At 36.2% G+C, this 26,236-nt stretch overlaps 1 protein-coding gene and 1 long non-coding RNA gene across 7 annotated transcripts in view; one reads left to right on the forward strand and one right to left on the reverse strand.

Moving 5' to 3' along the window:
* LOC149119664 (uncharacterized) overlaps positions 1-3,521 on the reverse strand; it is a 112,114-nt gene extending 108,593 nt beyond the window's left edge. For all 4 annotated transcript variants that reach the window (XR_016227955.1, XR_016227956.1, XR_016227957.1 and 1 more), the window contains exon 1: positions 3,382-3,521. This is a non-coding gene — a long non-coding RNA (uncharacterized LOC149119664). The remainder of the gene's footprint in view (positions 1-3,381) is intronic.
* A 100-nt stretch (positions 3,522-3,621) lies between these two features.
* The window catches only part of POF1B (POF1B actin binding protein), a 110,082-nt gene continuing 87,467 nt past the window's right edge, over positions 3,622-26,236 (forward strand). For 2 of the 3 annotated variants that reach the window (XM_002720251.6, XM_008272992.4), the window contains exons 1-2: positions 14,261-14,359; positions 14,475-14,798. In XM_002720251.6, the coding sequence (XP_002720297.1) occupies positions 14,514-14,798 (285 nt within the window). In that variant the 5' untranslated portion in view covers positions 14,261-14,359; positions 14,475-14,513. Of the gene's footprint in view, positions 3,758-14,260; positions 14,360-14,474; positions 14,799-26,236 lie in introns of those variants that run through there. The other variant, XM_089324226.1, reaches the window with a different exon arrangement.

Genomic DNA, 26,236 nt, shown 5'->3' on the forward strand with positions numbered 1-26,236 from the left:
ATTACTGATGCCATAGACAGGAGTGTCAATTGGTAAAGTCAACAACAGGAGTCACTGTGCACTTACTCCTCATGTAGGATCTCTGTCCTTAATGTGCTGTGCATTGAGATTTAATGCTATAACGAGTACTCAAACAATATATTTCACTTTGTGTTTCTATGGGGGTGCAAACTGTTGAAATCTTTACTTAATGCATACTAAACTGATCCTCTGTAAAAAAAAAAAAAAGAAATTATCAACTCCCAACTTGACTCTCACTGGGATTAAACATGACAATAGGTCTGATCTGATTTCATCATCATTTAAAAAAATAGTCTATTATTTTTCACTTTATGTTTCTGTGTGGGAGCAAACTGTTGAAATCCTTACTTAATGTATACTAAGCTGATCTTCTGTATATTAAGATAATTGAAAATGAATCTTGATGTGAATGGAAGGGGAGAGGGAGTGGGAAAGGAGAGGGTTGTGGGTGGGAGGGACGGTATGGGGGGGAAGCCATTGTAATCCATAAATCGTACTTTGGAAATTTATATTCATTAAATAAAAGTTAAAAAAAAGATACATTCCATGTATACTTCATCTGTAGAGCATTTTAATCATGGGAGGATGTTGAATTTTGTCAAATATTTTCTGCATCTATTTAAATGATCTTATAGTAGTTGACTTTCACTCTTTTAATGTGATTTATTATATTTATTGATTTATATGTGTTGAGCAATTATTTCATCCAAGGAATAAATCCCACGTGATTCTAGTGAGTTATTCTTTTAACATGCCATTAAATTCAGTTTAGTAGTATTCTGTTGAGGATTTTTGCATCTTTGTTCATCAGAGCTAATGACTTAACTATTTTATTTGCCTGTGGTATTCTTGTAATGTGATACTTTCAGCCTTTTTGTATGAAATGTTTAAATATATTTCTTAATGTTTTCTCCATTGCAGTTACATTGTTTATGATTTCATTTTTTCTTCTACTAGCTGTTTCTCTCTAGTACTGTGTTTCTATTCGATTACTCTTGAAATGGTATTATGCACAGGCAACTTGTGAAAATCTAAAGTTAATCTATATTTTTACCCTTGTTCTAAATAGTAAGAATTATGAAATGTATATTTCTATCGTCATGTATTTAATTACATTTATTGCTCATTAACTGTTTAGCATTATTGCTGCTTTATAAAATATTCATTTCCAATAACTACAAATTAAGCATTTGATTTTCTCCTCTTTCTTGTACTAAGCATCACCAACTTTGGATTTTGGTTTAATATTAGGTAGCAGTGATCTGATTTGTCAAGAAATTTGTTTGGGTTTTATGGCAGATTGCATTTTCAAAGAAGGCTCATATGCTCTCATAAAAAAGTGACGCAGGCACTCTTTCCATAAAGAGATTGTGTTTTCTCTTCCCCTTTAAAGTTGGACACGTTTCACATGACCCAAGGACTATGGCAGAAGTTGACATTATGTGACTTCTGAGTCATAAAAGTCGACGGAAATGTAATGTGTTCCCTGGAATTCTCACTTGAAGCCTTCAGCCACTAGGAAAGCAATCTGATTGCCCTGAGAGCTCTATGCTATAAGGAAGTACAAACTGGCCCACATGGAAATCTCACATGCAAAAGTCTTGACCTCTTGTCTCCTCTCTGACATGCAACTACTGAAAAATTTCAACAGAGACCTACTCTATAAAGTCTATTCTACAGAAACTGTGAAAGATAAGAAAATCATTGTTATCTTAAGCCCTAAAGTTTGGAGTTATTTGTTACACACCAATAGGTAATTAAAACAAGTCTCCCTTGTACTTAAAAGACATTTTCACACGGAATAAAGTTTCAGGTTGATAGTTATTTTCTTTGAGAACATAAAGATATAATTGCCTTTTTGCCTTTATTAAGTTGTTTTAGAGAAGTCAGTTGTCATTCTATCTATTGCTTTTCTATGTGTTTTTTTTTTCCTGATTTTAATTTTTTCTCTTAGGCTTTCTGCACTTTATGATATGTCTCATATTTCCTTACTTAAAAATGCACTTATTTGAAAAGCAGAAAGAGAGAGAGAGAAAGAGAGAGAGAGTGTGTGTGTCACATTTAGTGATTCACTCTCCAAATGGCTGGGCTGAAGTCAGGAGCCAGGAACTCTATCTGGGGCTCCCACATGGGGAAGAGGGAGCCAAGCACTTGGGCAATCATTCCCTGCTTTCCCAGGCACATTAGCAGGAGCTGGATCAGAAGTCCAATAGCTAGGACTGGACTGGCTCTCTCAAATGGGATGTCAATGTTGCAAGCAGTGCCATTACTCACTCGCCATAACACTGGTCCTTCAGTATTTCTTTTAAGTTTTGCTGCATAAAATTCATTTGTATTTGGATTCAATTGACTCATGTCTTAAATCATCTTTGGAAAAGGCTCAGTTATCTTTTTAATACTGCGCCTGCTCCATTCTCCCTCTCTTTTTTGTCTTTCTATAGCTCAGAAGAGAGTAGATGTTAGCTAAAACTTCTTACATTGTCCACCACATTACTTAACCTCCTCTCCACATTTTCCATATTTGCATCTCTATATGATAAATTATTATCATTTCTTCTTGTATAAGTGGATTTTTAAAAATCATGGGAACATGGACTGTAAAGTTTATTCTGGTGTGAAATAAATTTGAAATCCGTGCATAGTTTTTCAGTGTATTTTCTGTGAACTTTTTGAAAACTTTGCATAGGCATGGAAATAAAAATTTTTGCATCAACATAAACTTCTAAATTTCATTTTCTGTTTACTTTTTGAAGTCCCCTTGTATATAACCCAATTAGTCCTCCCTTAAGCTGTGTTCAATCTACTATTAATAGCACTCACTGAATTCCTTTTATTGCTTCTTTAAAGTTCTAGTTGCTTCAAGTCTGCTATATTACTTTTTTCCTCATTCCTTTCTCCTGAAGATGTTTTCAAGCTTTTTATTTATCTCTCATAGCATAATTAGCTTAAATATTTTAGATTTTTTCTCGTGATTCTAGTATCTGAAGACTTTCCATTTCTGATGATCTTGTTCCTCCTGTGCTTGATTATCTTGTAGTGCTCATTATCCCTGTCAAGATGACTTGAGGAGATTCTCCTGGGCCTAAAAGTTTCCTCAAAGAGCCTAGGGTTTAATTCTTCTAGGTGATTGGGAGTCATAAGGGCAATAAATTAAAAATTTTTCATCCAGGCTCTTGTCTCCCGCAAAGACAGACATACTAAAAGGGGAGAGAGATTATATGCAAACCAGGACAGCTTATTTGGCAGTGAGGGAACATACATTTACATGCAAGTGTGGGCTGCCCTACACAAACAAATCCAACTGAGTGGGCCAAAGAACGGCCCACAAACCAGGAAAGAAAGGAAAACCAAAAACAGTACCTGCAACATGAAGTCCGTCCAAGAGTACAGGCAGGAGAGTAAAGATGTTCTGTTCAGACCGAAGTTTGCGTGCTGAAAGAAAACAGGAGCACAAAGGAGCTCCAAAGAAATGGGTTCAGCGACTCAACGCAAGACCCACCACATAAAAACATTGCGCTACTGGCTTCTCCTCCTTTTGTAGCCTCTGCGTGCAGGTCCCAGATATAAGGTGCATTATGAGAACTCATACCTTTTTTTTTTTTTCTTTCTGATTGACAGTTAAGGAGTGGAGGCCTCTGGCTCAGCTCCATTCCCAGTGAGGGGATACTGACCAAGTCCTAGCCTGCTCCAGGGCCCCAGAGCTTCTTCCAAGAGACACCTCCACGCTAGTCCCAGGGTGAGTGCTGGGGTTGGGGGAGGGAGTGGGCCTCGGGGCTGGCGGCTTCTGCTTGTCTACCCGGATCCCTCATTAGGAGTGCTTAAGTCTAGAAACATTTTAAACTTCTTCCACAGTTTATGGTTCCTTGTACCACCCCATTGATATAAATTTGGGCTGGAATTTTAACTTTAGAAATAGGTTTTTTTCTTGTTGCTCTGCTCAGCATGAAATCAATTCTCTAGCAATGTCTTGGAGGTGGGGAATGAGAGTATTTCCAATTCTCCTCTACCCAGAGGGTATAGCTCTGTGGGGATACCGGATTAATATAGGGAAGGTCTCCTTTGATTTATGTCTCCTTTATTCTGTGAGTCTATTGTTGTTTGGAAGAAAATAAACATTGGTCTAAAAAGAGGTAAATAATTAGGAAACGGGACTCAATCAGAGCATGGGATACCAATCTTAAAAGTGAGAAAAACATGTAACAGCACCAGTGAAAACTCATCAACACCTCCAGTAGGGGTTGGCAGACTATAGACTGTATCTATTTTGTAAATGAAATCTTATTGGAACACAGCCATGCTCATTTCTCTGCACACTATTTACAGCTGTTTTTGCACTATGAGACAAAGTTGAAGTGTTGAGAAAGATACTCTATGGCCCACAAAATCCTAAATTAGTTACTATCTGGCCCTTTGAAGACAAAATTTGCTAGTTCCTTTCCTTTTTTAAGGAAGTCACTTCAAACTTTATGTAAGGTAGCTACAAATAAACATAGCTCAAAAGAAAGTTTAATGTTGCAAATGTCATGTTCAGAGATAAGGTGTTGAGGCATTTGCCTGGTCCAATGATTGCCAACTTTGAAGGGTTTTAATAGTTCTAATAAAATAAATTCATAGGAAATTTTAGAACTCCAATTAATTAAATTCATTTGACATTGCCAGAAAATGAAAGTCAGTATTGTATTTTGATAGTTGAAGTTACAAAGGTGCACAGACTATTATATGGATTAACTGTAACACCTATGACTCGTGTGTATATTTGCAGTCATCTTTAATCTGTTGCAGAATTACCTATACCTAAGCATATGACAGCTGTCATGTTTTGGTTTTACCTTTGAAAGAGAAAAATCAGGAAAAAGTACAGATGTACTCATGGGTACTCTACTTCCAAGTATTTAATTTCTCCTATGGATTGACATTGACAAACATCAAACTATTTATGTACTATACAAACACATTTTGTGGGGCTTGAATAAAGGTCTGGAGATGACAAAAGATTGGAACAAATGGGCCCAGATAAAACTTCCTTTTTCTCAGAGTGAAAGATACCTACTAGATAATAGATATAGTTTTATCCACCAAGAAAACTGAAGTGTTCCTTTGAGGTATATGCCTGTCCAGCCTATCTGGAGATCAAAATCTCAGTGCAAATAGTTATCTGGGTTTTTATAAAATTAATAATTCTATTTTATTTGATGTGTAGTGAAGGCAATGCTTCTATTGATATTTGTCCTATATATTTTAACACATGCATGGATTCTTATAATCACTACCAGTGATAAGATAAAGGATTCAAACACCTCAAAGAATTCTCTCATGCTGCATCATTTTATAGTCAGACTCTTACCAGAACTAATCATTGACATCCATGCTCTTACAGTTTTGTCTTTTCAATAAACACATATAAATGCAATAATAAAACATGGATTCCTTTTGACCCACACTCTTCTTTTAGTAAAATGCACTTAAGATTCATTCATGTTCTTGTATGAATAAATATCATTTTTACTTCTGAGTAGAATTCCATTGTATGACTCTTCCAGTGTTGAAGGACATTTGTGTTATTTCCAGTTTTGGGAAATTATGAATAAACTTGCAATAAATATTTGAGTGCAGGATTTTGGGTGAAAATATGTTTTCAGTTCTCTAAAACAAATGCCTAGAAATACAGTTAAGAGGTTAGTTGGTCCTATCATTGTGATCGGTTGTGAACAGAGGTTGATCACTGGGACTAGTGAGATGGCATTGGTACATGCCACCTTGATGGGATTGAATTGGATTTCTAACATACATAACCATATAAATGTTGGCTAGGTTATTAAGGTTTTGTTGCAAAATCTCATTGAACACTACATTTTTTCTACATTTCAAAATACAAATTAGGGCAAAGATCCCTTCATATTTTGTTTTCTATCAAAGTAAACAACTCTACTTTTCAGGAGGAAAAGGGAAAAGGAGGAGATCTCTTATTGGAATTAAGAAAAGAGCCTGAAAAGTTTTTGAATGTAAGAACACATTTTCAGAAATATCATTCTCAAATTATAATAGTTTTTTTAAAATATAACTTTTTCAGGTCATTTTTTTTTAACTTTTATTTAATGAATATAAATTTCCAAAGTACAGCTTATGGATTACAATGGCTTCCCCCCCATAACGTCCCTCCCACCCGCAACCCTCCCCTCTCCCACTCCCTCTCCCCTTCCATTCACATCAAGATTCATTTTCGATTCTCTTTATATACAGAAGATCAGTTTAGCATACATTAAGTAAAGATTTCAACAGTTTGCTCCCACACAGAAACATAAAGTGAAAAATACTGTTTGAGTACTAGGAACTGTGTTTTTGGTGTGATATTTGAGAAGTCTTTGTTTAATTCAAGTTTATGAAAATTTGTTCCTCTGTATTCTTCAATTAGTTTTAAAATTTTATGAGTTTAATTTAGATTAATGATTAATTTTGTTTAACTTGTGTAAAGGGTAAAAACTTTAGGTCAAGGTACATCTTTTTTTTTTTTTTTTACATTTAGAAGTACAGTTGCTCTGGTTCATTTATTGAAAAGATTCACTTTTCTTCATAGAATATAGTTGTATCATTGTCAAAAATTGACCATATTTGTTTGGGTCTAAATCTGAACTTTCTTCTAATTCCATTGATCTATGTTTTTGTCAATACTACACTTTCTTGATTATTACAGCTTTATAGTATATCTTAATATTCAGTAGTGTGTGCCTTCTAGCTTTGTTTTTGTTGTTGTTGTTGGTAAAAGTGGTGTGGCTATTCCACAACCTTTATCTTTCAATATAAATTTGAGAAAAAAACCTCGTATAAAAGGCTAGTGCTATGGATCACTTGGCTAATCCTTTGCCTGTGGTGCCGGTACCCCAGGTTCTAGTCCCAGTTGGGGCGCTGGGTACTAGTCCCGGTTGCTCCTCTTCCAGTCCAGCTCTCTGCTGTGGCCCGGGAGGGCAGAGGAGGATGGCCCAAGTGCTTGGGCCCTGCACCCGCATGGGAGACCCAGAAGAAGCATCTGACTCCAGGCTTTGGATCGGCGCAGTGCCAGCCGTGGTGGCCATTAGAGGAGTGAACCAACGAAAGGAAGACCTTTCTCTCTGTCTCTCTCTTACTATCTATAACTCTCTCTCTGTCTCTCTGTCTCACTGTCTAACTCTGCCTGTCAAAAAAGAAAAAGAAAAAACCTTGTATATATGTGTAAAGAATATTGTTTGTATTTTTACTATAATTGCATTAAATTTATGGACCAATTTGTTGAGAATTGGCATCTCAACCATACTGAATCCTTCAATCCATAGGCAGGGGATGTCTCTCCATTTATTTTTATCCTTTTTGAGTTTTTTTCATCAGCATTTTATGGTTTTAGCATAAACATCTTATGTATATTTTGAATGTCATATTATACCTTAATATTAATTAATACCTTAATTAAATGTTATAGATTAATATTTAATTGAAGGAGATATTGTAAATATCATTTTTGCTTTTATTTTTATTTACAATTGTTCATAAGTAGTATTTAGAAAAGTTACTTATATTTATATGTTCACTTTCTATCCTACAATCTAAGTAAAAATGAGTCTAAAGTATACTGAAGAAAAAAATCAGAGCCCAAAATATTCCACACAAAGTCAATTTCATTGCAAGCAAAACGTGAAAAACACTGCATTGATCCATTTAGAAGACTGAAGTATATATTATATGAAAGATTATAAGAATTATGACAATAAAATACTTATCAAATTATATTTAACCAAGAATTTCTAACTCATTTGGTTATAAAATACTTGGATAGGCATAGCCGTCTAGAGCTAGTGTCATTCCCGTTCACTTTGAGAAATGCTCATCTGAGTAATCTTTTTCTCTGCAGGAGAGGTCAGGTGTCCCTGGGGATTTCCCAGAATCCTGGAAGTCGGACACCTGTTCCATTGCATTCAGTCATATTGATGGTTTATTTACTCTGTCCAGAATCCAAGTCTAATTTTCTCTGTTTCAGTTAATTCTGAGCAAAAATATGCCACAGGTAGAATTTAGTTAAGGATAGGGATCCAGAGACCTTGAAGGAGAAATACCAAATTTTTTTCAGGGATCATCTATCTCTACTGTAGGTATATGTATTATCAAACACCTGATAATTTCCTATAACTTTTTTCATTTCAGTTGATGTCACTAAACTGTCCAGTTTGTAAATTCTCTTATTCATTTTTTCAGATTGAGACAAATGCTTTTTTTATATATCTGATATTCTGAAACATTGCCCAGACTAAAACTTCCCAAGAGTGGTTAAATAAGCTCAACTTTAAGTTCTATCAGAAAGTTGGAATGGAGTTCTGCAGGCTCAAATGAGTTGGACTCATTTATTGAAACAAGTGCTTTCATATAACCATTTTAGCTACCTTATATTTCAACTACCTTTGACTAATGCTTGTTGATCCTTTCCAGTATGAATAGACTTCCTGGCCATATAGAACATGGAAGTAAAAAGGCTTAAATAACTTCATGGAAGTAAAAAGGCTTAAATAACTTCACTTTAACACTCTATCCTTTGCCATTGTATCATTTGCCTCAAGCTATGAGTCTGAGCTAGAGATAGATTTTAGCATCATTCCCATAAAACAGGAGATGGAGGCCTGCACTATGGTGCAGTGGGTCAAAGCCCCAGCCTGCAGCACAGGCATCCAATATTGGCACTGTTCTACTTCTGATCCAGCTCCCTGCTAATGCACCTGAGAAAGCAGTAGAGAATGGCCCAAGTGCTTGGGCCCCTGCACACACATGGGAGACCTGGAAGAAGCTCCTGGCTCCTGGCTTTGGCCTGGCCTAGTCCTGGTTGTTGCGGCCATTTGGAGAGTGAACCAGCAGATGGAAGACCTTTTTTTCCTTGTCTCTACCTCTCTCTGTAACTCTGCCTTTTGAGTAAATAAAATAAATCTTTAAAAAGAAAGGGTGGAGTATGGGACTAGCTATACACATGAAAACTGCTGATGCTGATAAAATGTATAAGGTGATAGAGTTATAATTATTTGTTGTTTAATATTCTAAGATAGTTCTGTGCATCAATTTGGATGCATTAATTACTGTTCTGTTTTACCTTAATCATTTTGGGTAGCTAAGCTTTTTAAAAAATAAAACAGGCCCATAGCCTTCTGATACATTCACATTTGCTTTTCAAATTCTATTATTTCACAAAAATCACAGCATACTATCTGTGAATATTACATTTTAAAGTCTTCTACTTGGGTAGTATATTATAATTAGCAAGCACTTTCACATTTGATTCCAATAACAATTTTATGAAGTTGATATGATATTGTATGATATTGTTAAGTGTATCTTTGGTCTTCCTTTCCATTTTCTGGCATACAACTCCTAAAATCCTTGAAATCTTCAAGGCAACAAAGGTCATTTTATCTGTTGACTAGCAACCTCTAGGTAGTTTCAGTGTGGAAAGTGGTCACTTGGAACAATTAAGGCAGGATTAGAGGGTTGTAACTTTTACCCTTCCTCTCCAGTCCCTGGAGGAGGAAGAGGGACAGAAGGTTAAGTTGATCACCAAGGACCAATGATTTGATCAATCATGCATATGTAATTAAGCCTCAATAAAAACCAAAAAGGACAGTTTGAAGAGCTTCTGGATAGCCGAACATGGGTAAGGTCCTGAAGGGTGGTACACAGGAGAGGGAAAGGAAATGCCATATCTCTTCCCACATGCACTTCCCTATGTATCTCTTTCATCTAGTATTCTGTATCCTTTGATTATTTTTTCACCTGCAATTTACTAAATATTGTGTGTCTTTAAATGTTTTTATTGAATTTTAAGTTTTTATGTTTTATACAAATTACATGTATTTCATATATACAGATTTAAGAACATAGTGATACTTCCCACACTACCTTTCCTCCCACCCATACTCCCACCTTTCTTCCTCCTCTGTTTCCCATTCCTACACTTAATTGTCACAAAGATCTCTTTTCAGTTTACTTTATACTCATAAGATTAGCCCAACACTAAGTAAAGAGTTCAACAAATAGTATGAAGAAAAAAAAAAAAAAAACACTGTTCCTCAACAGTAGAGGCAAGGGCTATAAATGATCATCAAATTTCAAAATGTCAATTTCACTTCAATACATTACATTTAAGGTACTCTATTAGTTACCTCAGATGAGGGAAAGCATATGATATCTGTCTTTTTGGGACTGGCCTATTTCACTAAGTATAATGGTTTCCAGTTGCATCCATTTTGTTGCAAAAGTCAGGCCCGCGCACGCACGAATGAGAGAGAAAAAGAGAGAGGGAGATTATCACTGAGTAGTACTGCATAGTTTATATATACCATAATTTCTTTATCCAGACATCAGTTGATGGACATCTGGGTTGATTCCATAACTTAGCTATTGTGAATTGAGCTGCAATGAACAGGGGGGTACAGATGACTGTTTCATTTGGGGATTTCATTTTGCTTGAATATTCTTTATAATAAAAAAGTAAATGCAAATAGTGTTTCTCTGAGTTGTGTGAGCTGTTCTAGCAAATTATTGCAAATAAGGGGTCCTGGTAACCTGATTTATAGCTTATAGAAGCGAATGTAAAATAACTTGGGGCTTGCAATTGGCATCTGAATTGGGGGGGCAGTCTTGGGGACTGAACCCTCCATCTGTGGTATCTGACTATCTCAGAGTAGACAGTATCAGAATTCAATTGAATTAGAGGACATCTAACTGATGTCTAATCCAGAATTGGTTACTTGCTTAGTGTGTGTGAGAGCATAAGAGAGCATTCTGTATTGTGAGAATATAAGAGAAACTGAGTTGATTTTTCCATTATGCACAGTTACGTTGACCTTCAAGACAGCTCAGTCAAAATGTAAATCATTGTTTTATTGCATTTAATTTATGCAGTGAACATTCTTTACTCCATCCCTTATTCCTGTCATTAATGTAGACAGTTTCATTTTTCTACTTTGTGTATTCACTTCTTTAAATTTTAAAGAATGAATTTGTTAATAATCAGAAACAGTAAAGATTTTCTTCACTGTGTTAGAACTGAATTAGCTTCTAAGGGAGTGTTAATTCTATTCCCCAAATCCATAATCGTAATGAGTTTTCTTCAGTACTAAATATAAAATATCTATATTACTGAATAAGACATAAGAATGGTTAGAAAAGTAATTACAGATTATCTTAACATGTCTGGAGCTAATAATAAGGAATCAACTCTTACTACCCTATCCAGCAATGTGAGAACGGTAGCATGCTAATGAAGCCTGCAGAACATAGAATGTCAGTTCCTTGGATTTTCAAGTGTAAGCAAAGTACAATTATTAAGTACACAAATATATTTTATTCATATATATTTATTAATCAATAATAGGATAGTATTAACACCCTCATAAAAGAGAAATAAAACAATCGAAGCTGAATATTATGCAATGCTCAAGAGAATTCTTAAGAGTAGAAACTTTCATGAGAATGATAAACCTCTCTGAAGTGAACAAGAATAGTCAACATCTGTGTCATAGTTAGATATAATCTCATTTCTTATATACTGTCTCCGAGTTTCAAGCTATTTCTCCCTTATATGCAGTGATGGGAAACAGTGATGAATGAGGCTAAGGGATGAGATGAGTGTAAAAGTTTCACACATTAATTGTAGCCCAACCACATCCACGTAGCTTCATCAAAATGCTACCTATCTGGGGCCAGCACTGTGGTATAGTAGGTTAAGCCGCCACATGCAGTGCCCACATCCCATATGGGCACCAGTTCATGTCCTGGCTGCTCTACTTCTGATCCAGCTCTCTGCTATGGCCTGGAAAAGCAGTAGAGGATAGCCCAAGTCCTTGGGCTCCTGCACCCACGTGGGAAACCTGGAAGAAGCTCCTGGCTCCTGGCTTTGGATCAGCGCAGCTCTGGTTGTTGCAGCCAACTGGGGAGTGAATCAGCAGATGGAAGACTCTCTCTCTCTCTCTCTCTCCGTCTCCTTCTCTGTGGAGAGCAGCCCGGACTTAGACTAAGTTACTGGAATTAAGACTTATTCTATGCATCTGCTCTCCCACAATATGGCGCTGGGAGAGAAGAAAACAGCTTCTACACAGCTGCCTCCAGTTCAGCCAATAAACTGTAGGACTTGCTCCTGATTGGAGGAGAGCAGCGTACTCGGCGTGTGGGCAGCCGAGTTAGGATTGGCGGAGGAGGACTATAAAGGAGGAGAGAGACGGCATGCACCAGGAACATCTAAGGGGAACATCTAAGGGGAACACCTGTGCAGCCCCCGAGAGAGCCGGCTGGCGGTGTGCCGCTCCCCTGCGGAAGTGGGGAATGTGGCCAGGGGGAACTGCCCTTCCACGGAGGTGGAAGGGACAGTAGCCAACCCGGGAAGAACCAGCAGCAAACCCGGGGAGGGCCGAGCAGACAAAAGAACAGCGCAGGGTCCTGTGTCATTCCTCCACGAAGAGGGGGAGCGACATTCTCTCTGTGTGTAACTCTGACTTTCAAATTAATAAATAAATCTTTAAAAAATGCTCCATATCTAAGATTTTTGGAGAGCAGGAATGACCAGCATTTTGTGGATCAAGGAGTTCTTACTCATCTCAATCTCTTACTTTCTTTACTAGATCACCTCTTGGCTAGCATCAGATATTAACAGCACTTTGTGTTTAATTCAGATTTAAACAATCAAAACTGTTTAACATCCATTTACTGTTTACACATAAGGTGTATTCAAAATGATACTGCTAATGATATTAGTGAATTATTGATCTGATGTTTTACCAGGCTGTTTGACAGGTCACGTGTTTCTAATTAAATGTTCATTGATTCTTGAGAAACAGTGTTAAAATGAACAAGGATTAGATATGAAAGCTCTGCACACAGCACACAAATATAAATATAAAAGTTAGTGTACAGTAAGTTATTTTAAAGAGTTTTAATATAGATTTTTTGCATATTCTTTCCCCATTATAAAAAGCAGATTCCTTTTAAAGTCAGGTAGAAGCTAGTGTTTCTTACCTAGAATATTTATTAGACAACCACATGCCTAACAATTTAAAAATGTAACAAGCAATATAATACAGTAGACAAGACCTTAGATTCTAAAGTCAGTCTCCCTATCTTCAAATCCCAGACCCACCATTTACTATTATTTATCTTTGGGAATCTTTCCATGTCTATGCCTCAGTTTCTCACCAAATAACCTTCACCAAATTTGAGGATGACATAATATACATAGTAAGTGACCTGTAAATCATTACACTTTGTTCACTCAGCAGAAAAAAAGCTGGCTAGCCATCTGGATGCCTTTGCCTTCTCCAGAATTGTAGTGGTATGCTAGGTGTTACGGTATATATGTGCATCAGGAACATATTTCTTTTCTGAAGATACTCTCAGTGAATATTCTGGAGTTCAGTGGTGCTGAAGAGTTTTGCAAGGCAAAATCTGATGGTTAAATGCCATTATGATTGGAATTTCAAGTAGTAATAATATTACTGCTGACCACATTTAAATTTCATTATGTAGGTGAAACACTCCTTAGGACCTGGAGCTCCCTTCACTGCTGGATTTTAAAAGGCAATCAAATTCAGTGTTTCTTAAGGCACACATAAAGTCAGGGCAAATTTATTTGTAAAACTGCAGAAAGACAAATACAAATACCAACAATTCAGAGCATTTGTGGAATGGTTAGGTTTTTCTGGACCATCCCTTTCCCCTTTCTAGACAGTAATTCAGTCACTTAGACAAATCTCTTCCAGTGTATGTTAGAGAAGCACACTAGACTGGAGCAAGACAAACAGGTTCCATAAATGAGAGAGAGAGAGTTGCTAGAATGAGACCCCATAGCAACCTTAACTGCAATTATCAGCCGGGTTTTACAGAGAGACTGTACATTTATCTGTGAAAATTAGTGTGTCCCTCGGCTAATACCCCCTATTTTGGTCTGAGATTCTGCAATGATAATACTTATGCTTGTAACTAACTTTGCTAAGCTTACAAACCTTAAGAAAACCACTTTCATATGATGTTTGTGACTTTTTTTTTCTCTAGCTCTAGCAAGTTTTAGCATGGGCATATCTGCAAATTTCCAGTCCCATGGGCTTGGAATCTCTGGCTTCTGCTCTACAGACTCCTTTACCTACTGCATAGCCTTGTAGCTATCTCTGTGGCGAGGCAGGGCCTCTCCTGGCACGGAAACCTGCCAGGTGAATCCGCCCCATAGGGGCGTGCCTGTACCATTTCCTGGAGCAATCTCACAGGGTGGCTCCACTTTTCATTTGAGCTCAAATACTTTGCTGCCTCCTCTGCAGCTGCCAGACCTGCTTCTGCTGCTGCTCAGGTAACTCATCTCTGCCTGGCACGACTCTGGGCAGAGGAGGTTGATAAATGGCTTGAGTACATGTTCCTGCCTGCCTATACTTTTCTTTCATTGTCTCTCTTTGTTTGTTCCTCAGGGAGAGCATCTGGGGAGTCCCTTGCTGACCATTGAGAAGATGATGAGCTCAAGCTATTGGAGTGAGACCAGCAGCAGCAGCTGTGGGACTCAGCAACCCCTAGAGGTGCTGCAGTGCCAGCCCCAGCATTACCACTGCTACCACCAGTCAAGCCAACCTCAGCAGCTTCCAGAAAAAAATGTAGTATACGAGCGAGTGAGGACCTACAGTGGGCCCATGAACAAGGTGGTGCAGGCCTTGGACCCCATCAGCTCACGAGAAGTGCTCTCCCCTCTCAAAGCTGCCTCCTCCTATCAAAACTTGGTTTGGAGCGACCATTCCCAGGTATCATAAAGACAGCTGTGCTAGGCTAATACAGGGAGTAGATCTTGAATCTCATCTCTCTTCTTTCTGCTTCTTTCTCTCTGTTGTACATGATATCTTTTGGTGGATCGCAGTACTGGACAGTAAGCTAAATTCAGTTTCATGCCTATAGTCATTTCTTCATGATTTCTTATGATTTTCATGATTTAACTAGAGCCTAGGAAGCCCCGTTTTCCACTGGATTTGATTGAAAGATCTTAACGGAGGTATTTTTGTTCCCTACTGTAAAACATTCCTCAATTCAAATACAGTAGGTTCTTTCCTTCCTTTCTTAAGAACAGGTTTCCACTGATTCCCTTTATATAAGAAGCAAACAGATATCTTGTACCTAATATGGTAGTACAGGGACAAATTGCATGTATGGAGTGACGAGCAGGTATTTGTGTTCAGCAAATAGTGTGTTGCTCTAGGATAAGTAACAGGTGCAGATGTCTGTTTCAATTGCCATTTGTGTTTCATCTTCTGAAAATGATCAATTACTGTATTATTAGGTAAATATTTTTGGAATATTGGTAGAAGATGTACTTAAAGAGTAGTATAGGACTTAGGAAGGTGAAATGGAAACAATAGTTATATGTAAGCTACAAAAGATGGAACTCTTAAAACACCCTTTAAACTGGAATTAAATCTTTAAGTTTTTTTTTTAGAATCAATACCTGTACTAACAATCTTGCCAATAAATGAAAAGTAACATTGCAAGAGTATATAAAATGAACAGTTTTAGATCTATTTCACTTTCTGATTCTGCATTAAATTTTCATGTCAAGAAAGAAAAGAAAAATAGTGACTTTTTAAAATTTAACATTGCATTTTGTTTTGTTTTGTGCAGACTGGGAAACTCCTCTTGTAACTAAATCCATATCACTTAAAAGGCAATTGCTATAATGTCATGATTTTTATATATAGCATGTATAATCTTAAAATTCATTTGTTTTCCAAAAACAAATATTACATTATGAAAAATTTCTTGTCTTTAAGTTCTCTAGAAACTTTTATCCAAACTTAAATTGTATTTCCAACATAGAATTTCTACTGTAAATATCTCAAAGTGAAACCATTGGGATACTGTCCTATGTTATGTTATTATACTAGTTGGGGATAATATGGGTTATTTTTCCAAAAACTGAAATATTAAGTAGGATATGAAATGGCATTCTAATATTCATAATGAAACTATTTGAAGGGTATTTTCAAAGATATAGATAACCCTAAAACCCCAAATGCCAAAATTTTGCTTTTATTTCACTCCTTGCATGATTTTAGCATAAAACATGAAAAAAAAATCAAAGATTTACTATTGGGAATTTACTGATTGAGAAAAACTACAGCTGTATTGATATCAAGGGAAGAAAAATGTTATGATCAAAACTACTAGTTTGTATAAGTGATAATAATGCAAATGTACATTCCAACATTCAGTGTTGGGATGATAATGCCTGACTATGTGGGTGTCACCTTTGGTTCCTAGTAGCCCCAAAAGAATGTGAAGGCTGAAAACAATTACTATTATCATAGGAATGCTAAAATCATTGTATTTTTCATAGCTATTTTAACACATTTAACTTCTTCTTGTCAACTTGCTAGTTTAAAAAAGAAAATAAATAGATATGCATTTAAAAGCTGAAACAGTAAATTATAAATATTGACTACTGAATAACCTTTCAAGATCATGCTTTTTTATTTGCTCCATAGTTCAACTTTTTCTTTTAATAATCCCTGGGACCAGGCTTTGAACAGGTGAAGCTTTTTGCAGGACTTTCCCTCTTTTACCTGAAATTAGACAGAGATCCTTACAAGATCATCCTAAAGTGGAATTTCCCATAGAGGAATTTATAAAGACCCTTAGGGACAGAAAGTATGGCCAAAGAAACTAGGATAAAAGATCAGAACGCAGGATATTGTGAAGTCTGAGATTATTTTCATGATAGTAAAGAAAGAAAAATAAGGGCTTGTGCACTAAAATGCTGTTTGTAGATACAAACATTTTAAATTTGTCCAGATACATAAACTTACTTTGTTTCTTGTCTATAATTGATCAGATGTATTTCATGGTTTTCTTGGTAATTATTTTGTCTGATTGATGGGTGTTTCTTGTAGAAGATTAGCTATAGAAATCTTGCTGGTGACGTTGTCTAAACTAATGGTAGAATTGAAATGACTGAGTTTACCAATATGAGCAAGTAAAATCAAACACAGGTGTAAAATCAAACACAGATGGCCTTTTAGAACTGAATGTGGTCTTGTAAATAAATAGATTGCTAGAAGCTACTGGAAACAAAAGAAAACAAACAAACAAGCAAAAAACCCTTACAGTTCAATCTTTAATAAGGCTTAAATATTAACTTACTATCATTAAATGAAATACTGCCTTAAATGAACAGCACATCTGTGAACTAATCATTGGATTTCTATTTTTTCCTTCCATTAGTTTTAGTTTTCATGGAGTTCAAGATATTTTGCATTTGTACAGAAAAACTCAGTTGTAAAGGGAAAGGGTTTGTGTGTGTGTGCATGTATGTGTGCGAGAGAGAGAGAGAGAGAGAGGGAGAGAGAGAGAAGGATCAAATAAAATATTTTAATTTTAGTACTAGTCATTTGTTGAACTGCTGATCAAGTGACCATTTTGTAGGTAAATATTTTGTAGTTTTCTGGATAAATACAATTTGCCTGTCCACTCTGAGGACAAGCAGAGTCTGGCACATATGTCTATATTTCATTTTAAAAGATTTTTTGTGGTAATCAGTATTTTTTGAAAAACAAGGTTTGGCACAAGAAGGGATTTCTTAATGTTCATCTTATAAGGGTTGCTATTCTTTTAAATTTGAAAATCGCAACCAAATCTAATGCTGAAAAACAGCCTAGAGGAAAATATGTGTTTATGAATATGAATGTCCTCTACTCTCAATAATTATTCGGTTGGTGCTTACCTTTGTTTACCTTTTTTTTTTTTTTTACTTTTCTTTGGTTACAAAGATTGTGGATAGCTCCCCTACTGTGCCAGGATTTCTGTACACTATGCGAAAATCTTCCTGTTCTGTGGGGAGGGGTATGTTCCTTTAAAAAGTTGTTGTTCAAGGGTGTGGTCACTAAAGTGAATGATTGTTCAGGGAAGTGGTTTGCCTGAAAAAAGAATGAGGTCATAGGATAAAGTGGCCAGCGTTTTCAGCTTCTGTCATCCTTTTTGTCTTACAATTGAATGAAGCTATAGAAATTGTGAATGCAACGAATTGCTGGATGAAAATGCCCATAGAATTTGTTTTTTTTTTTATATTTATTTATTTATTTGAAAGTCTGAATTACACAGAGAGAGGAGAGGCAGAGAGAGAGAGGTCTTCCATCTGCTGGTTCACTCCCCAATTGGCCACAACAAATGGAGCTGTGCCGATCTGAAGCCAGGAGCCAGGAGCTTCTTCCAGGTTTCCCACGTGTGTGCAGGGGCCCAAGTCCATCTTCCACTGCTTTCCCAGGCCATAGCAGAGAGCTGGATCGGAAGTTGAGCAGCCAGGACTCGAACCAGTGTCCATACGGGATGCCAGCACTACAGGTGGCAGCTTTACCCGCTACACCACAGCGCTGGCCCTGCCCATAGCATTTGTATAAGGGAGGTCTGATAATAAATTACTAGGCCTATTTTCAGTCAATGGAATTTGCAAGCTGTCATTGTGTGTATGTATGTGCATGCACACACCTTTGCATGTGTTTGAGAGAGAGGGATGAGGGGACAGTGGGAAGAGAGGATAATTTTCAACTGTCCTGGTCCAAATTTCTTTTCTCGACAATTTATGTTAAAAGAACTGGGAGCCATGATCTTAAACTTCACTTAAAAGTTAAAACTTTTCTAAACAAGTATATTTGGGCCAAATGTTTTTCACTTCAAAAGCTATCCCAATAGAGGTCCTTTTTTGACTTCATGGAATTCAGAGATAAGTTTATTTTGGTGCAGAAAATTGAGATCCATGCATAATTTTGAAGACCTGTCATATGTCTCGATTTCATTTTTTTAATTCATCTTTTAATTTTATTTTTTACAAACATTTTATAGTAGTCTTTACACTTACAGTTTTTTACTTTTTTTAAGGGGCTAGAGTCTTGCTATGTGGCCATGGAGTTATTTATTTTCATCGTATTTGAGAGAGAGAGAATCTTACATCTGTTGGTTCAATCCTCAAATGCCCACAATAGCAGAGGCTGTGGCATATGGAAGCCAGTAGCCTGGAATTCAAACTGGTTTGGAATCAAAAGCAGAGCCAGGTCTGGAACCCAGGCACCTTCATACGGGTGCCAGTGTCCCAGGTGGTGGCTTAATTACTGCACCAAATGTCTGCCCCTATTTCCAGTTTTTAAAAACAGAGCGCATGTACTGCAAGGAGACTGCAAGTCTTATTTCTTCTCTGTCTCATAATTCCCTTCAAAAACAAAAACAAAAAACCATGAGCCCCTTAAATGAGGGCTTACTAGTACATTCTATTGTTTCCTTTACATGAAAACAAAATCACAGACTTTATTCTAAATGATGGAAGTATTTGCTTCACCTAAAGAAAGACCATTATAATTTGTGTATTTCTTGCTGTGTAAAGTTCAGAATAACACGCCAACCATAGACTAAGGCAAGGGTGTAACCATGTAACCAAAGTAGCTTCCATACTACTCAGGGATTTTATCCAAGTGATAGTTTCCCTTGGCAAATTCTTTCAGCATAAATGTCAAGAAGTTTTTAAAAATATTCTCTTTTTGAACTTCTTACCTAAACTGTTCCCAACATTACTTTCAGTGATTCTCATAGTCATTGGGACTGACAGGAACATCCACAAGACTCCCCTTGTTGTCCTTCTTAGAAATTTGTACTATGTATTAGTCTTGAAGTAAACTTTTTAAATTCAAATTAAACAACATGAAAGAGTTCCATGTTCATTTCAACAAGTTTTCAAATATTTAGAGAACAAAGTCCTATACTACCCATGCATTTTTGTATCTATTTCCTAATTCTCATCCCCATCAGTCTCTCTAGTATCTGTTGCACATGGTCTTGAGCTCTTTGATCTGAGTTATCAACAGGAAAACGAAAGCCAGTGGGTATTGACTGACAAGGTTTAGATTTGGCAGTCTAAAGAGCAGTCTGAGAACACTGTATGGTGAAAATGTTCATGCAAATGAGTCTTTGCAGAATGTCTCAGAGAGAACCACAAAAAATAAATGTGCAGTGCAGTGATGAGGTGCACTTTGGCAGAACAGAACAACGAAGCCATCTAGTTGTAATGAGTGAGAACATAGGCTTTGGTTTTAGCCATCTTGGTTTTTAATTCTGGCTTCAGGGACTCTTAGTTGTATGCACCAGTTGCCTCATCTGTGAAGTGGAACAATAATAACACCTAACTCATTTGTGATAATCTGTGCTGGAAAATGCATAGCACAGTGCCTTACACATTTTAAGTTTTATTTGATGCATTAACCAAACAAATTGCTTGCTTTCTCAGGACCTCAGTTTCCTCACTTTTAAAGCAGGGAAACTAATAGTTTCTTTCAGGATTGTAGTGGGTATTGAATGAGATAACTTGTGAAGGTGTCCCGCAAAATATCTGGCACAAAGTTATCACTGAATAATTTTCTTTCTTTTATCTGTATTATTGATTTCTGAAAATACAATTGACAAAAGCCCTTTGCTGCAGAGACAAGACACTAAACTAAATTAACAGACTCTAAAGTGAGAGTTCCTTTGACATGGAAAGATTAGGTAAGCACCCATGCTTGAAAGACTTATTAGGACTCTACTAGCTATGAAAGACTAATGAGGAAAAGCATTAAAGCAATTTTCTGAAATATATGGTATATGATCAAAAGACTGGAACAGCAGGAATATATTTATAATGTTTACTGGCATAAATATCCTTTAGAAGGATGAATTTGGGAGTTCTCATGTTCTTAGTCTTTGAACTTGAACCTCAGTAGTTCAGATGGAGTTCTTAATTTGCTGTTCTTTCTTTTTTAATTATAAAGTGACACCAATTGTTAAACCTTGCTTGAAGTCTACCCCTTTACCTAAGGCTTCCTCTAGAGTGCACTTCTACTAAGGTAGTCACTAGCCCACATGTGGCTACTTATATTTGAATTTAAATAAATTAAATTGAAATCCATTCCATTTTTCAGTTACATTAGCTTTATTTTAAGTGCTCAACAGTCACGTGTTATTAGTGACTACTATACAGGACAGCACAGATATAAAATATTTCTACCATTGCAGAGAGTTCTACTGGACAGTGAAGCTCTGTACATTTAAGACATTCATTATTTACATAGAAATGTCTCTGAAGCCAATACATTTAAAAAGATTTGTGTGTACAACTGTGTGATCAAAGTGCTGCTAGTTTATATGATCAACTATAATCAACAAATAGGAATGGAAAGAAATGAAGTCATAGCCCCTCACAGTTTAAGTGTAAAGTAGCTACTTCATTAGAAGGGGAACTGAATCCATAATTTTTTTTTTCTTATTTGAAAGGTAGAGTTACAAAGAGAGAGAAAGGAAGAGACAGAGACAGAGAGATCTCTCAACCACTGATTCATTCCCCAAATGACCATAATGATCAGATCTGAATCAGGCTGAAGCCAGGTACCAGAAGCCACTTCCGAGGGTCCCATATGAGTGTAGGGGCCCAAGCACTTGGGCCATCTTCCACTGCTTTCCCAGGTGCATTAGCAGGGAGCTGGATCAGAATTGGAGCAGCTGAGACTCTAACTGGTGTCCATATTGGAGGCCAGAATTGTAGGCAGCAGCTTAACCCTGTCCATCACAAATCTGGGCCCCCATAAAACATCAGTAGAAGAATTGAATGTAGAATTGAATTATGTATGTATACATGTATCTATTCTTCTATCTGTACATTTTTTCCCAAAAGCCCACTGTTTGACACAGCTTTGATTAAGAAGAGTAAAAAGATGAAAATTAACCCCCTCAATCACAATACATCTTCCTTTCTTTTGCTCACATGATCTGAATTTTATATCCTTTCTGCAACAGCTTCATCTTTTCCTTCACCCACTGAATTCATTTTGAACCTTAGTAAAGTTAAATATAATTCTAATTCTTAAAGATGAGCTAATCAAGGCACAAAGATGTTATGTAACTTGCTCAAATTCATATAGCTAACATATGGTAGAACCAGGATTTAAATCCAGCAATCTAGTCCCAGGTATATGACTATAACCACTATGCTATATAATAATCATATATTTGTGGTCTACACATTTGATTCTTTTTATATTATACAGTTTCTGCTTATATTTCAGGATCATTTGCTTTCATGTGCTACAATTATGAACCAGCTAAAATCCTTTGAAACATAAACCAGGATATAAATAAATAATCTAAATGAACATTTCATGCTTTTAAAGTATGTCATTTACAAAGAAGGGAGAATTTTTATTCAGAATTCTCTTTTGTGTGTTTTTCTCATAAGTATTACTATTTTGCATCCAAATATATGAGGCTCCAGCACTGGATAATAATTTTCTTACTAGTTATTAGTTATTAAAGACTCATAAATGCTTTGGGAAAACTTTAATAGAAATATTATGAAGAAATAAAATCAGCTTATACAGCTTATACTTTTTTGTAAAACTCACAATGTCTATGAAAAATGACATTTGATTTGTAATTTAAAATCAGGTCCAAAGTTATCTTTGAACTCCTCACCTTGAGGATGTTGAAGGACCTCCCACGAATCCTACCATACATTTACAGTCTATCTCCCAATACCCATCTACTCTCTCCTTGTGTTTCTAGCATACTGTATTGTTCTGTTTCTTGAACAAACTGAGCATTTTGTCTCCCTCCATACCCCAGCCTATGTTCATTCCATTACTTGCTCTCGCAACATCCACCCTCTCTGACATCTCTGTTGGAATCCCACTCATTTACAAAACCATCTTCAAGATTTTTCAACTTTGAGTCTTCTTAACCTCTCCTTAATGGAGTTCTCCACTCCTACTTCTATCCTTTACATGGTCTCCTTTTAAAGCTAGTATCGCTTTGCACTAACTAACATGACACAGGTACTTACAATTCTGAATATTATTTCTGTGGCACTTATTTCTCACCATCACACACTGTGTACTTCTTGGGGGTTGAATTTTTTCTTAAATCAAAACTCAGACGAATCAAAATGAATGTTTTGAGAAGTAGAATGGAATTGGAAATTATATGTAAGTCTCCTCTCTCTCTTTCTCTCTCCCCTCTCCCTCCTTCCCTTCCTCTTTGCCTCCCTCACTCCTGCTGTCTTTCTCTTTCCTCTCACTTTCTGTGGTTATGACTACCAAAAATGCCTGAATATGGCTGACAGAAGTGGCTTTAGTAAAGTTATATGACTTAACTGGGCTGGACTGTTTGTGGCTTTCACTTTTCTATGCCCTCTCAGAACTGAAAATGGTAAGACACAAATTGCCTCTATGAAAGTTAACTGTGATACTTGTTCTCAAACTGTGTGTGTGTGTGTGTGTGTGCGTGTGTGAAAATTGTTGAAATCTTTACTTAGTATAGAGTTGGTCTTCTGTGTACAAAGTTAATTGAAAATGAATCTTAATGGCGAATGGGACTGGGAATGGGAGGGGGATAAGGAGGAGGTGTGGGATAAGGAGTGTGGATGGGAGGGCGGTTATGGTGGGAAGAATAACTATATTCCTAAAGTTGTAAATATAAAATTTGTATTCCTTTAAAAATAAATTAATTAAAAAAGGTGAACAACACTTGCAATAAACATAAGGAAGCTGTTTAGTAAGTCAATTAGTTTTCTATTATAGTTCTTAGACCCCACTAAGCATCTGAACTTAACTTGTTTATATTTGGCTTATGTATTTTTCCTATGGACAAATATTTATCATTATTATTATTATTTATCATTATTTATTCTGTCACCACATCATTTCTCTGGGATCTTGTGATAATTCCTTAAATCAAACTATCTCAGAATTACTAATTAGTCTGTTTATAGATATACCTCCTCCACCTTCCCTACTGTTGAAATTTTGTCTATGTAAAGTGTTTATATGTATTGAATTCATTCATTGACTCTGTGAATTGACTTTTATGTATGTTCCAGGGATTCCCTCATTAAAAATACTCCTATTATTCAGAACTCATCCATATACAAAAAAACCATTTAGAATCTTCCAGGGAAAAAATAGTAGCATTTTACCCATTTCTCTTCTAACACTGACTTCAGCTTAGATGCATAGGTTTCTACATTAAATTATTTAAATCTTCAGAAACCTAATTATACATACAAATATGTTCTCTAGAATAATTGATTAAATTCCCTACAAACATCTCATATCACTCCTTTGCCTTCCCCCAACACCAAAAAAAAAAAAAAAAAAAAAAAAAAAAAAAAAAAAAAAAAAAACAAACACCTTCAGTGACACTCAGTGTTGATAAATCTTAGTCTTTCAAGGCTCTCCCTGCTCTTATGATCCTTGGCTTATAGAGCTCCCCTTCTAATTTTCCATTTTCAGCCAAAATGTAAGCTAATGTTTTCTAAATATAGCCCTCAATTTTTTACAACTGTTTCTTTCACTCATGTTGCTCTTACACTTAAAATTCTCCTATCCTCCAACCTTACCAATCTAGACAGGCTGAAATTATACCAGTTTTTCGAGACTTTTCTCAAGTGTAATATTATGATCAAATTTGATTTTCCTAGGTTTAAGTTATCTCTTAGTGCTCAAAATTCCCATAGTAAACTCTTTATAGCTCTTATGTAGTCTTTATTCTTATTTATAATCATAGGTTTTATCTACTACCTGATCATAATTGTGGTGAGAATAGAGATTATATTCTATGTATCACTTATATCTCTCTCAATACCATTACAGAATGAGTAGTGGACAAAGTAACTTAGTCACTTATATAACCAGTACAGTAAAAATAATGTCTCATACTCATAGGTGCATTTATTACTTTAATCCTTAGAATTTCAAAAATAAGTTATAAAGCATTATTATTTTAATTGTACAAATTATACAATGTATGAAAAAGACAAAATGCATTGGGTATTATTTTTCTATTATAGAAATAAAGAAACCAAAGCTTAGGTTGGGTGTCTGTCACAACAGTTATAACACTACTTGGGATACCTACATACCATATTGGAGTGCTCAGGTTAAAGCTTGGTTCTGCTCACAATTCCAGCTCCCTGCTAATGTGTCTTGAAAGGCAGCAGAGGACAGCCGAGATACTTGGGCCCCTGCCATCCACATAGGAGAGCCAGATGGAGTTCCTGGCTCCTGGCTTCAGCCTGACCCAGCCCTGGCTATTGCAGTCATTTGGCGAGTGAACCAGCAGAAGAAAGATCTCTGTCTACCTGTCTCTCTCTAATTCTCTGTCTCTCTCTGACACCCTGCTTTTCAAATAAATAAATAAATCTTTTTAAAAAAAAATAGCATGTGCAAGTTAGTACAGCTTGTTAATGCACTGAATTTAGAAACCAGCTCCCAATATTTTCATTACATATGCTACCTCCTTTAAGTAATCTTATAAGCTAAAGTTTTTTTTTTTCAGTTTAAACAGGTTGATTTTTTATTTCAGTAAATCATTGGATGATTACCCTTACTGTATTTTTCCATTGTAAGATTTCATAATCAGAATAGAATATATCAAGCATATATTAGAGGCCAAAATCATTTCCATTCTGATATTCAATATCTTGCCTTGAAACAGTCCTGGAATTCAACTTTAATCATAAAAGTTTAAGGTTTTACTTATACCTGGAAGAGAATAAACTTCCTCAGTTTCTGATTTCCCTCTTTTTTAAAAAAATTTATTTATTATATTTATTTGAAAGGCTGAGAGACAAAGAGGGACAAGGAGCCAGAGACAGATGTCTCATTTTTGGGTCACTCCCCCAAATGCCTTCAAGGGCTGAGGTTAGGCCAGGCTGAAGCCAGGATCCTGAAAGTCAATCCAAGATGCCCATGTGGGTGGCAGAATCCCAAATACTTGAAATATCACTTGCTGCCTCCCAGGATTACATTATCAGGAAGCTGGAATTGAGAGTAAAGCCAGGACTCCAACCCAGACACTCTGATATGGGATGTAAGGGGTCTCCAAGCATCATCTTAACCAGTATACCAAAGATCTGCCACTGCTTTCCCTTCTTTTCACAAATACACTGAGGTACTCAAAACCATTATCACTGAGGTTAATAACAGAAATTTGGGCCATTTGTACTTCTTCTGACTTAACTATGAAGCACATACTTATTTTAGCAAGAAGTTGGAAGATACATTTTGTGAATAGTGAATTCCCTAGGAAACCAGTTTCTCAACTCTGATTTAGCGTGTACTAAGTAAAATATGGACAATTATCTCAAGTGATGTAGTGAAATTATCTCAAAAAGCAGACTGATTTT

This window comes from Oryctolagus cuniculus, chromosome X, assembly GCF_051225735.1.
Source record: "Oryctolagus cuniculus isolate XC-2025 breed Fujian yellow rabbit chromosome X, ASM5122573v1, whole genome shotgun sequence".
NCBI classification, from domain to species: domain Eukaryota; kingdom Metazoa; phylum Chordata; class Mammalia; order Lagomorpha; family Leporidae; genus Oryctolagus; species Oryctolagus cuniculus.